This window comes from Falco naumanni, chromosome 3 (assembly GCF_017639655.2).
Source record: "Falco naumanni isolate bFalNau1 chromosome 3, bFalNau1.pat, whole genome shotgun sequence".
In the NCBI taxonomy this organism is placed as follows: domain Eukaryota; kingdom Metazoa; phylum Chordata; class Aves; order Falconiformes; family Falconidae; genus Falco; species Falco naumanni.
This window is the reverse complement of record NC_054056.1, coordinates 69172247-69184567: the sequence shown is the minus strand read 5'-3', so window position 1 is coordinate 69184567 and position 12321 is coordinate 69172247. Positions and strand designations below refer to the sequence as shown.

General features: G+C 38.5%; 1 protein-coding gene across 1 annotated transcript in view; it reads right to left on the bottom strand.

Moving 5' to 3' along the window:
* MEP1B (meprin A subunit beta) overlaps nucleotides 1-12126 on the bottom strand; it is a 33519-nt gene extending 21393 nt beyond the window's left edge. Inside the window, 7 exon segments of the mRNA XM_040588835.1 lie at nucleotides 1957-2074; nucleotides 3188-3256; nucleotides 4273-4326; nucleotides 4431-4481; nucleotides 4667-4685; nucleotides 11978-12078; nucleotides 12081-12126. Of these exon segments, the coding sequence (XP_040444769.1) occupies nucleotides 1957-2074; nucleotides 3188-3256; nucleotides 4273-4326; nucleotides 4431-4481; nucleotides 4667-4685; nucleotides 11978-12078; nucleotides 12081-12126 (458 nt within the window).
* Between the last annotated feature and the right edge of the window lie 195 nt (nucleotides 12127-12321).

Sequence of the window (12321 nt, the reverse complement as noted above, 5' to 3'; positions counted from 1 at the left end):
AGGCAGTAGCCAAGGCTTGGCAAATGGTAGATAAAGAACGTGGGCAGGAAGGTGGCTCTTTGCACAGGGGTTGATGACACTGTGTACATACATCAGAGACTACAAGTGTGTTTTTACACAGGGCAGTCCACACAACAAAATGGCAGCTGGCTTCTATAGTGGCTGACTTCATTTGAATTCAAAAGGATGATCCAGATGAACACTTTATGGCCCACTACAAATCCTTTTGACACAAAATTCCTTCACTTTCCTCTGTCTGTTTTATAGATGCAGGCCAAGATCAGAAAGGCAAAGGTGATTTATCAACTTTTTCTTCGTGCAATAAAACTTTATGAATCCAGCTGGTGTTGCCAGGAACTTTGTGCTCCTGTCGGCACTGTACCCTCTGGACTGAGGTCTTTAGTCTGCAGTTACAGGAGTCGTAACTGATCTAAAAAAAATAATGAGGAATGGCAGAGGTGAAATGTGTTGGTTTACCCACCTTTCACCTTGTCCCATTAAATCAGAAGAGAAGAATGGAGTGAAATGAGAGACAGTTAATGCAGAATCAGTCCTGGTAATTCCTTTTTAGAACCTGAATCTGCCTCACTGAAACTGGACAGCCATTTTCAGGAGACTGCGCTGTTTAGCTCCAAACTTTTTAAAAGTGCTGCTGAGCTTTAATTGTTTTGCAGATGTGTCAGCTGAGGTGATAGAAACATTTCAAAGCAAGCAACACACCAGGCAGTGAGGGCAAGATATGTTATCCAACTAGAACGACTTGTCTTCTTCACCACCTTGACTCATCACTTTTTAATAGATATATAAATGAAATATCGTGTAGAGGCCTCTTACTTGCCATAGGCTAAATACTGTGGTTCTTTTTCAGGTACAATTATTAGCAAACTCAATGCATACTTTATGTGATGAAGGATTAAAAAATTTAGCTACATGAGTTTTCCATTTGGCTCAAAAAGCCGAAGAGTCATTAGCACAGGAAAATGCATTGCTCCCTAAGTCTCCATTTATACATCTTTTAGGGCTGAGTTTCAAGGTCATGTGTACAGTATGAACAGTAGAAAACATACAGAGCCAGAGCCAGAAGAAATGTGAAAACAATTATCTGCTACAAACATCTCAGAACAAGCCAAAGGGAAACATTTTTATTATCAGAAAATCTTTCCCTATTTCTGAATGCATTCTTATACCAGGAAATTATTTTCTAAATGTAAATTTCCTCACCAGGCTATCAAGTTTTCCCTGATCTCCTTTTCTAAAAGAGAAATGATTCAGCGTAGAGTAGAGAATATATTTGTTCTTGTTGCACTGTTTTGACAGAAACTATCTTAGAAAGGGAAGCAGCTGGGGCAATTTTGACTTCTTTACTGGAGTCTCATCTTGCAAAATTTAAGGTGGAATAGCATAACTATTCCTCAAAAGAGGTAAATAAAGTGAAACCTCTGTAAAATATCCCAGTGTTATGCAGCATTTTAAAATATTGCTGTTATATCTGAATGCTGGTGTGACATTGTTCAAATGCAAATCCATTCTTATATTCAAGCAAATTCATTGTCCCACAGTTAGAACTATCATATTTCTGCTGGGATATTTTTTTTTCCTAAAACCTAAGGTATATTAAGAATGACTACTGAAAGTAATACTCCATATGTCCGAAGATCAGTCAAGAAAATAGTTGGCTTGTTTCTGAGATTTTTACTATGCCCAGAATATCACCTCTTAAAGGACTTGATTTCCTCTTACATTAAAAAAATCAGTATCAGCAAGAAGTTTTTCATTACTACCAGGTAATACCTGCTCAGGAAACTACTACAATTTCCAATTAAAAAAGGACTGGAAAAATGGACACAAGAAAAATAGAAAATTATAATCATATATATGTGTTTTAGAGTGAATACTGGCCATGAAAATAGCCTGAAGCCAAACAGGATGAAATTTATTTTACATTACTCCTCTTACCCTGTTCCTTTGAACACAAATATGTAATTCTTCTCCCCTTCCCAAGGTTTGAAGTCAATACAGGTTTTCAGTCGATACTGTTCAAATGCCTTGAGGATGAGTCCCTTAGCATTCATTTCTGAAAAGCAAACAGTGTTCTTATCAATACTGAGCCAATAGGTTTGTACTATTATCTGTATGGAGCAAGTCCTAAGGGTGGGTCTTGCTCCAGCAATCTTTGAGCAAAATAAGCAGGCTTATTGCTGGATTGAGACCTGAGCAGGGACCTAAAACCATCAATCGTACTGTTGTGACATTTTATCTTCCTCTTTTTTTTTTTTTTCTGTGTAATTTTTCGTTGGTACTTGCATTTAAAATACTTTATATACTCATCATGCCGTATGATAGTGCATGGTTCTTAATTTTTTAATTCTCTCTTTTACTTTGCTGACATTTATGTGAGCAAGTACTACGTAAATAGGGAACGAAGACATCGGATTTTGCTTAGTGCAGACTGCAGGCTACAGATCTCTCACAGAATCTCTCCAGGACTTGAACAGCTAACATCGTATCTGTGCTACCTCCTCTAAGTAACTTGCATGGTTTCAAGCCAGTTTAGATCTGAATCTAAACTGGGGGGGGAGTGGGGGGGGGGATTTTTTTTTTTTTTCTATGCTGTACCAGAAAGATGACTCCATGCATAGTGAGAGTGCAATCTCTCCATGTGGTATACAGCAAGAAACGAAGCTCCCTGTCTCACCGCTTGTGTCTGCCCTGAAAAGCCACAGCTGGGTGGATTCAAAGGGATGGAGACAAGCTAGGATGTGTTGCTGGCCCACATGAGGGGACTCAGCAAAGTGCCACTGCAAACTGCACTGTCTGCCAGAATGACAATTTGTTGTCGCCTCTGTAGATGGTGTAATGGCCAGGTAAGCTTCCTGGCTTTAAAAAGATCTTCAGTGCTCTGCTTCTTTTTCTGCTTAGTAGAGTTTCATGTCTCAGACATATATACCAACTCAATCTGCTGGGCCATAGCAATGACAGGATAAGAACCACCCAAGAGAGGAGGTGAGGGCCAGCACCAACCCCAAGATGATACACCCTGCTCGTGCACACCCAGGCCCAACCCTGCCGCGGGAAACGGCCTGCTCTAGGCTTACAAGAGGAAAGGGTGCCACAGTATCTTTATCAACCTGTATTTCACATTTCTATCAACACGACATACAGAGATTGTCAAGGGCAAATACTGTACCCAGGCTGTCATCAAGGACGTAAGGGATAACGTGGGGCCACCGATAGTTGTCACCAATGATGGAGTTTCGTTCCTGCATTTGAGAAAGAAAATAAGCATGCAGTCCTCAGTAAAAAGTGATTTAGGATCATAGACTAACAATAGCGCTAAGGCAAAGCAAGTTTCCTACAATTCTATGTAAGACGTATAAGAGATCAGAGAGCTCAAAAACTTTGGAAGCTCACTCAGAGGTCTAAGGTTTGGGGCTGAAATCCCTTCACTCCCTTCTATCAGTGTCTCCAACTTCTGCAGCGTTTTCTCCATAGGAATTACCTGAGATTTTGATGCATGTGTGAGGACAGCTTCAGCTCCTGTGGGAAGCATTAAGATCTAAAGTCCTGAAAACCATGCAGAGATTAATAATTTTGTAATTTTTCATAACGCAAGGGTTTGCTCCTGTGCCCTTAGCAAGTGCTGTCCTTGCGTCCACTCACATGCTCAAGCCAAAGCAGTTGATCAAAGTGAAGAATAAAACACTACCGGCTTCCAGGGGTTCAAGACATTTTGGAGGTTTCTACTAGGGTTTTTTTGAGATGTAACTTGCTATGTAAATAATTTTTTAATTAATCAGATAGGGATATTGGACAGATGATTTAAAATGTGGTGTTACAAATCTAATTTCTCCATTGGTTTTAGTGAACTAATATGATGAAGGTTTTGCAACACTGGTCTGTAAATTTAGTTGGCTCAGAATAAACATTGTGTACAGACAAATGAAGAACCTTTTATATAAACCTGCCTGGATGGTGATCAGTGCTGCTGAGTGTCTTAAAAGCTCAACTTCAAAAACACAGCAAAGGAAACAAGAAGCTAATAACATTGATCTAGTGGCTAAACCAACCTTATTCTGGATAACGTTTCTGCAAATGCACCCGGCTCCTTCATTGTCTACGGCATTTTGTAGAAATCCATCCCCAAACATTTTCAGTTTATTGTTACATAAACAGCATTTATTGTCAGCAGGAGCAGGATGCATCAATCATTTCCATGCCAGCGATACTTTACATTATGTAAGTCAACGACACATCTCTGGTTTTATATTTTATTTGAACTCACCCCATCAAGTTTGATGTCTCCTTCAAAAAGGTCTAGTCCTAAAGCTAAAGGGAAGAGGAAATTAACACCCAGTTATTATATTGATCTGTGGTTACCATCATGAAAATAATAAAAAACAATTAAGAGAGAAACTGAATTTTAAAAAAACCTTCATTGATGTCAAAGATGTCTTGATCAAGTCCTCCATCTACATCTATTTCTGAAAAATAAAAAGACAAGAGAAGTAGGACATTAGCCCTTGCTGTTATCTTTATGAAGTGTGAAAATTAATGCAATAACAATAACAGTAATTATAAATCTGTGTCTGTCCTAGCAATGTTTATGAGCAGCTGGTTTTGTTGACTGCCTCCCATGCATACAAATAGATCTCTAAACAGAACTCACCAGTTGTCTCTGGAGCAGGCTGGGAAGGGGGAAGAAAAAAAGATATTATTAGAAAGGCACATAATGAAATGCAGCTCACGTTACTCTCTCAACAGTATTAGAGATGCAATTTAAGCTCAACTGACAGCACTTAGCACATGGCTTTGTATTGGACTGACTGGACCCACAGCGTCCTCATTTGACTGGAAATGTTGATTTGCTTCTGTGTCAGCTTTGTGTCCTCCCCACTTCAGGCTGCCCAACTAGTCACCCAGGACTGCTTCTGTGAAGTTTTCACAACTGCTTTTCTCTCACAACTCAGGCAGTACAGAATATTCTTTCACAAACAGGAAAAAGCAGCTGTTATTTCTGTGACATCTACTATTGCTACTAATCAGGAGCTGTACAGAACCTATGGAAGTTATGCTGTACTTTCCATCATACAGCTGAAGATGGAATAGAATGAGTGGTCTGGTGTCACCCAGCAAGTCTTTGAAGGACTGGGTACAAGGTCCAGGTCACTTCAGCCCCAGTTAGTGCCTTACCTGGACTCCAACTACCTAAGCAATCCCAACTCAAAGACTCTTTCTGCAACATGTAAAATCCAGAGACCATAATGAGATATAATGGGATAAACATAGTACACTTTCTTGCCATAACATGCCTATAGAACATAATCTATAAGGTTTTATCAGACTAGATGCTTCATTTTGGACTGGCTTGGACATACCCAACATAACATTACACAACATTCTCACGCAGCGAGTAAAATAATGAACAGCCTCTCTAAGCAATTGTTGCTGGGTGGGTTTTCCTGTTTCTCATCCGAAGTCTTGTATTTGTATGTTTGAAAAGAAGGTCACAAACTGAAGGTAAAGAACACCCTTAAATTCTAAGCTTTGACAATGTAGCAAATGGTAAGATATAACATCAATTCTGCAAAGCAGTGTAGGATTTTTACTTTTATTTGTACTATAGTTCCCCCCACCCCCTGACTGTTTCTTTCTCTGTGTAAATAGCTTGTTATTTTTTGTACATGCAGTTTTGCATGTCTGTCATATTTTCCTAGTGGGATAAACATCTGCAACCTCCATTAAAAGCAACAAAAAGTACAAGACCAGAATGCTGAAAACTGGTAAAAATCAAGTCCGTGCAGTCCACAGGAATATTAATTGTGGACATTTCTATCACCTGTATGATGGATAAGAAAATAGTATGGCCAGAATTTTCAAGTGAGATTCAAATGCACATGTTCATTTAGACCTGATTTTTGGCACATAATGATGGGAAGAATTTGAGAGCAAACATAACTATGGGCCCTAAAACTTACGATGTTCATATAAAAAATGTAAACAATCGCAGGGGGAAAAAAAACCACCAAAAAAATCCCAAACAAAACAAACTTCCATGAAATTTCTTCATTTGGAAAAGGTTGAGAAAGAAAGCTTTGAAATTGTCAGAATGTCCTATTTTAGCTTTCCAATGAAAGATTCATTTTCAATCTGAAATGAGTGTCTCATGAAAATTTCAGAAAATGGCAGAAAAAAATATTGTAAATACAAAAGCCTGAAATCTCATTTTATCATTTTGATTCACCTCAACTAAAATTAATTCAAACTGTTGCTTCACAGTTTTTGTCAGATTTTGATCATTTATTCTGATCTCCTAAGAGGAGAAAATTATTATTTGCCTAACCAAGTAGAGGCTATAATTTATAGGTCTAAGAGATAATGCCTAATTGGTATGAGCTGGCATAATCAAATGCTTAATATCTAAATGTTACATAAACAGGCAATGTTTTTAATCAACAACAACTGCTTCTGAATTTTCTTAATGAAAACTACCACCCACGTATATCCTTACCCAGCCTAAAGGCAGGATTCTGACCTTGAAGTGCCAGTTACAGAAACCATTGAGTAGAATCTATTTCCTGACCCGGTTTCTCCTGAAACAACCCCGTTTCAGCACTTCACAGTTCTGAGTCATTTCAAAATTTGGTAGATTTTAAGATACCCGACTCCTAAAAACCCAACATCATTGTACAAAAGTGACCGAGTCCATTGAAAAATTGTTTCCAGAGTTGGGCAGAAAGTGAAGGATTGATTTTGATCTCGCATTTCACTGAGTAATTGGTATTATTCAGATTTACATTGATACATGAGAAATAAGGATGTGGATTTCAGAAAAAAGAATAAGCATATAACTGTATACAAATACAGTTTAATAACCCCAAATATCTTTTCTAAATTTATGGATGACAAATCATCCATAAATTTGAAATGTCAGTAGATTCCTCTTACATTTTGAAGTTTTATTCCACATATGTAATGATATTCTATCATTACATTTTGTTATTACTGGATCTGCATAAGACAGCATCCACGTATTCAAGTTTTGAAACGAAAGTGGAGCTTGTAAAAAAGGCTGAAAGTACACAGGCAGAGTCTAACACACATTTTGAAGACTTCATTTTAAACTCCCACTCTCATACAGATTTATAGGTGATGCAGAAGAAAAAAAAATGACAAGTAAAGATTGTGGTATTAAAAAATTAAAATTATGTTATTGTCTTGTGTTAAACATTGTCGATGGAGGAGAAGAACTATACCCGTATTTGTTGAATCCCCTTATAACTGTTAATGGGGATTAAAATGTTTCTGCAGTTTCAATAATTATAAACTGCAATGTACCCATATCCACTAATCACAAAGTATAACAGTGTTAAAGGTAAAAACTGGCTAGGTCGTGGAAAAGCTCCTCCATCAGCAGCCAAAGCTCACAAACTGAAATCGAGGTAGCTAAGTCCAGCAGTACTTTTGGTGCATAAACCAATGTGAGTCCATGACTAATACCAAATTCAGCAATCAACTGAAACCCGGGCTGATCCTTGGTGTCTGAAAACAGTCACGGAATGTTTTATGCTGAAGGGATCCCTTCCATCATTCCTTTCTGCTTCCTTCTCAATAAAACTAGGTCTCTAGTCCTGTGAATCTCAACAGCAAAATACTGCATTTCAAAAGGATTATCTCTGCGTACAAGTACTACTCGTTTGAGTAGCAGCAACTTCAGTTTCAATGCCTGCCTGACAACTGAGACCTATATCATGGATTTCTAGTTTCTGAAAGTTTTGTAAATAATCAACAGATTCACAGTTCAGTCACATACAGAAGAAGGTTGATTACCTGAGGTGTACCAAAAAGGAATCTAATTCATGTGATCAATGCTGCTTTTAAATCTACACACACACACACAAAATTCTAAACATTTATAATACTAGTCCTTAACTTTAGCAAACAACATAGTTCATGTAAATTAAGTTACAGTAAAGGTTGGTCGAACCATGGCTTGTGACCACATTTAACTGGCAAATAATTCAAGTGCATCTTGAATAGGTGGGAAATATCTCACCTACTGTAATCATGTGAAAACTAAGTAAGCAGACTCATTCAGTGATCAGTGGAGAAACAGATAGGTAATTAATCTGTCCCTAAAATATCTATGGCACCACCATGATGGTCTGGAATCTCCAGAAGGTGATCCATCTCACCTAGCTTGGACATCTAACTCAAGGATGATAAAACACCCAAATGAAAATTTCCCTGTATCATCACCATGAACTTCAGTTGGAGCATAGTCAACCAGTTTGGATGAGACACCCTAACTATCAGTGTTTTCTCCAGACGACATAACTCCTAGTACTGGCATCCAGAAATATGAAAGAAGCTCTTCCTGGCTATAAGGCAGGTGGAAATGAAACAATTACCCCTGGTGATGAGAAGCCCCTGTCTCACACAGGAGCCAGTTATGAGGAGTCCGTTTGATGTATGATAGCTTGTGGATATTAGTAGCACCTACATCACCTACTACAGGCTTTACAAAAGCCTGTAGAGGAATCTAACCAAAGCCGAGACTTGACTTTCCAAATGGCTGGGAACAGGGGAACAGGCAGTCACGATGAGTGGCAGAAATACAAGTGCAGTGTGGGGCTGGGGTAGTGGGGATACAGGAAGGCTATAGGAGTGTGGGGCACATGAGGTTGAGCTCTTGACTTAGATGTATGAGCACGTGTTAGTGGAGATGAAGAGATTATGACTGCCACGGTGAGGTAATTAGAGCTGGATTCACAGAATCAGTTTAGTTGCATAACTTAAAATATATAACGTTATTCCACTTAAGTAATGTCACAGTAAGTAACATCTTACTCTGAAGAATACTCTGCAGCTACGAACAGTTGAAATGAACTTTCAACAGCCTACTGGTTTTTGTTCTCCAAACTAATTATGTTGTGTTTTTACCAAGATTCCTGGCCTCTACAATAAATTATCACAAGATGAGCAAAATGCTACATTTCACTACAAAAGACAGGAAATACAAAAATCTAAACTGTTTATTTTTGGCATTAAATGGTTTGGCTGGAGTGGAGGAAGAGAGAACAGTCATTTCCAAGTATATCCCGTGGCTAAAAAAGCATCAATTTCAATATTAAATATACTGTGTTTCGGGGTGGGGAAGAATCATATTTCCATTCAAATATGGAGTAGTAAAATAAATTTTAATACTTATCTTGGTTCTAACCACAGATTTCATATTCTGATAATGATACTTTGAATATTATGGGACATTTTGTTTAGGTGGGGAATGCAAGATAAGCTCTTCCCATGTATAGCCAGGCCTACTAAAAATAGCAGCACCAAAACCCCAAAGAAACTGAAATCTTTCTCTCTTCCATGCAGATGACAACATGCAACATGCAACATGACTTAAGTCTTTTCCTCTGAAATTTACCTTAAGCTGTATTGCTTACTCGATCAATATAAAGAATATACTTTCTTTGTTTTCTTACCTGACTCCAGACCACCTGGAGAAGCAGCCAAGTTAGGACCACAGGCACAGAAAACCAGCCCATGTTGATCTCCAGTCAGCAGTTGCATGGGCACAATTTCAGACCTCCTTGGTATTTAAGACAGTAAAAATCATAAACAAAAACCTTTGTCCTTTCATTGGTAATTAACCTGCCTACCTTTTTCTTGTCCAGTAAGCAAAGTCCATCTTTACTACATTATAATAACTAACATATACTTGAACTATTCTTAAGCACTGTTATGAGAAAAAGCATTGGACACAAAGGGAAATACAGGGTGAAATGGACACGAGGAAATGGACATGCTGAAATACAGGGAATTCCATTTAAAGATAAGAAAACTTTTTTTTTTTATTATTCTAATGTTTTTTAAGCGCTGGAGTAAGTTGCCCAGAGAAGTTGTAGAGTCTCCATCTTTGCAGACAGTCAAAACCCAACCAGATACAGCCCTGAGCGAGCTGCTGCAGGTGGCCCTGCTGCAAGCAGGAGGATTGGGCTGGCTGATCTCCAGCGGTGCCTTCCAACCTCAGCCATCCTGTGATTCAGTGAATAAAGTCAGCACTACCTTTTGAACAACAGAAAGCTAGCAAGACTCTTGGCAGTTGAGACATACTAATAAATATGTATTTTTTGACAAAAAGTGAAAATGAGAAATGTGTGCACATTTAAAAAAAATATCTGTCAGCAACATAATTTCGGTATCTTGCTTTTAGAAAAAGCAATGTCATTTCTATTGTTGCTGTATGTGAAACACTGTATTTGTCACTAACTCAAATAATGGTATTCTCCTGCATTATTTAAAAATTACATTATTTAAAAATTCCATACCATTGTACTATCACCACTCTCTGACTCTTTGGAGTTTTAGTTTCTTCCAACTTCGTCACCTCTTCTGCTTATTAGCTGCTAGACTGCTGAAGTTGCCAGTTTCTTCTTATGCTCTAAACTGCTCTTATGCTCAATTACTTGTGGTAATTGTATGATCAGACTGGGCTAACCTTTTACTTTCCCAGACCAACTATCTGGTTAGACCACTGTAAAAACTAAAAATGTTATTTACATTTTGTAGTGTAAATAGACTCCCAAACAATTATATCAAAATTAATAACATTTCCCATGCTATTTCAAGTATCAAAGCTGATAAGAAAGAACGAGTTGATCCTAAGTAATGAGGGCACCTGAGCAATTTCTCACTGCTCAGATCCATGCTTATTGCATTGCTGATCCATTGGGAAGTAGCAGTGGTAGATAATGTTATGGGTTTTTCTAGACAAGTAACACTAAGTATTGTAATCCTTTACCCACCAATAATGGTGGTGTCAATTGTTTCTCAAATCAGTCATGTTTGGAAGGTTGAACAGCTCTTCTGTCAAGGTTTCTTCTGCAAGTCCAGCAGTCCTTGAATGCTGCATACTGTCATCTTCATCTGCTGGGAGATGAGGGTACAGGTCATTTTGGAGGCTCTCTAGGTTAGACTGGCTATGTCCACGGTAACAGGTCCTTGGAACCAAATGGAACGGATCCATACATTGAAACATTTGGTGCTAAGAACCTGGCCATCTATGCCATACACGTCTCAAAGGATTTTACTTCACAGGCTGATTCTGATTTGGTCCCAAGGACTGGACATCAGTGGTGGCAACTGGACTGCATTACGCGAGGATCTGAAAAACATATTCTGGTTTAGTTCCAAAACAATTAAATTTGGACACACCAAAACTGCCTTGTGATGTGAACTAAAGCATGGTAAGTGGGAATAATGATGACACTTGCTTAAAAAGTACACTCCTGATCAAAACTAAAAGACTAATGCAGCTGCACCCATTATTCCTTGATTGTAGTACCTTACAAGTGTTTTCCTGAGATGGTAGAATATGAACTCAGATGAAATAGCACTTTCTTTGGTCTTACTACTTGGTGTTGGAAGAAAGCCTAAAAGCCTGTTTTTCTACTTCTTCGCTCCCTTTTACATGCAAATGATCAAGCCAATCTGCTCTCTGTTCCCACATCCCCACTTCTAAGATACATCAACCAGCACAGAGACCTCACACCAACCTTTTCACAGTAGGAGATGGGAGGATGACTGTCCTGTTACAAAAAGGGGCTGTACGAACCTCTGTGTCATGACCATCGCTGCTCTCAGGACTGGCTGAAAAGTGAGTTACCCAAAGAAAACACTAGAAGGTGTTTGACGTCACTAAGTGCCAATTCCAACAGAGAAGTCACCAAAGTTATATACTAACCCTGCATTGTAAAATACTCCCCCTATACACATTTTTCATCCAATTCACACTGCTTTTTAATTAATATTTGGATAGATGGTGAGCATTTTCAGATGTACAAAAAGAATGGCAGTCTTAGATTGTGCCTTTATTCTACAGTTACCAGGGCACATAACAGCCCAAAGTAATGCACGTCCTTTCTTGACACTGTTGGGGACCTATGGAATTCAAGGATGTTATTTCCATTACCATTTTGATCTGCAGGTAGAATCCACCAGTTTTCTAACTACAAGCTCTATGTTTGAGGAAAAGTAAAAACATTAAACACAAAGCAGAAGGAGCAAGTCTTTAACTGGTTGATTGCTTTTTCCTTTCTTGCAATTCTTTGCCTTGAACATGTTCCACAACTTTTATGGGTACTAAGCTATCTAATGAGCCCTGAGTAACTATGAGAGACACCTGCAAAATCTGAGCTTTTGCCAGTCAATTACATTTCTTTCCCCATAGACCCACATGCTCCCACGCTGCTCACACAGAAGCAATGAAAAGGAAAGACATCAGAACCTGATGTGGAACTTGTTGCAGATCTACTG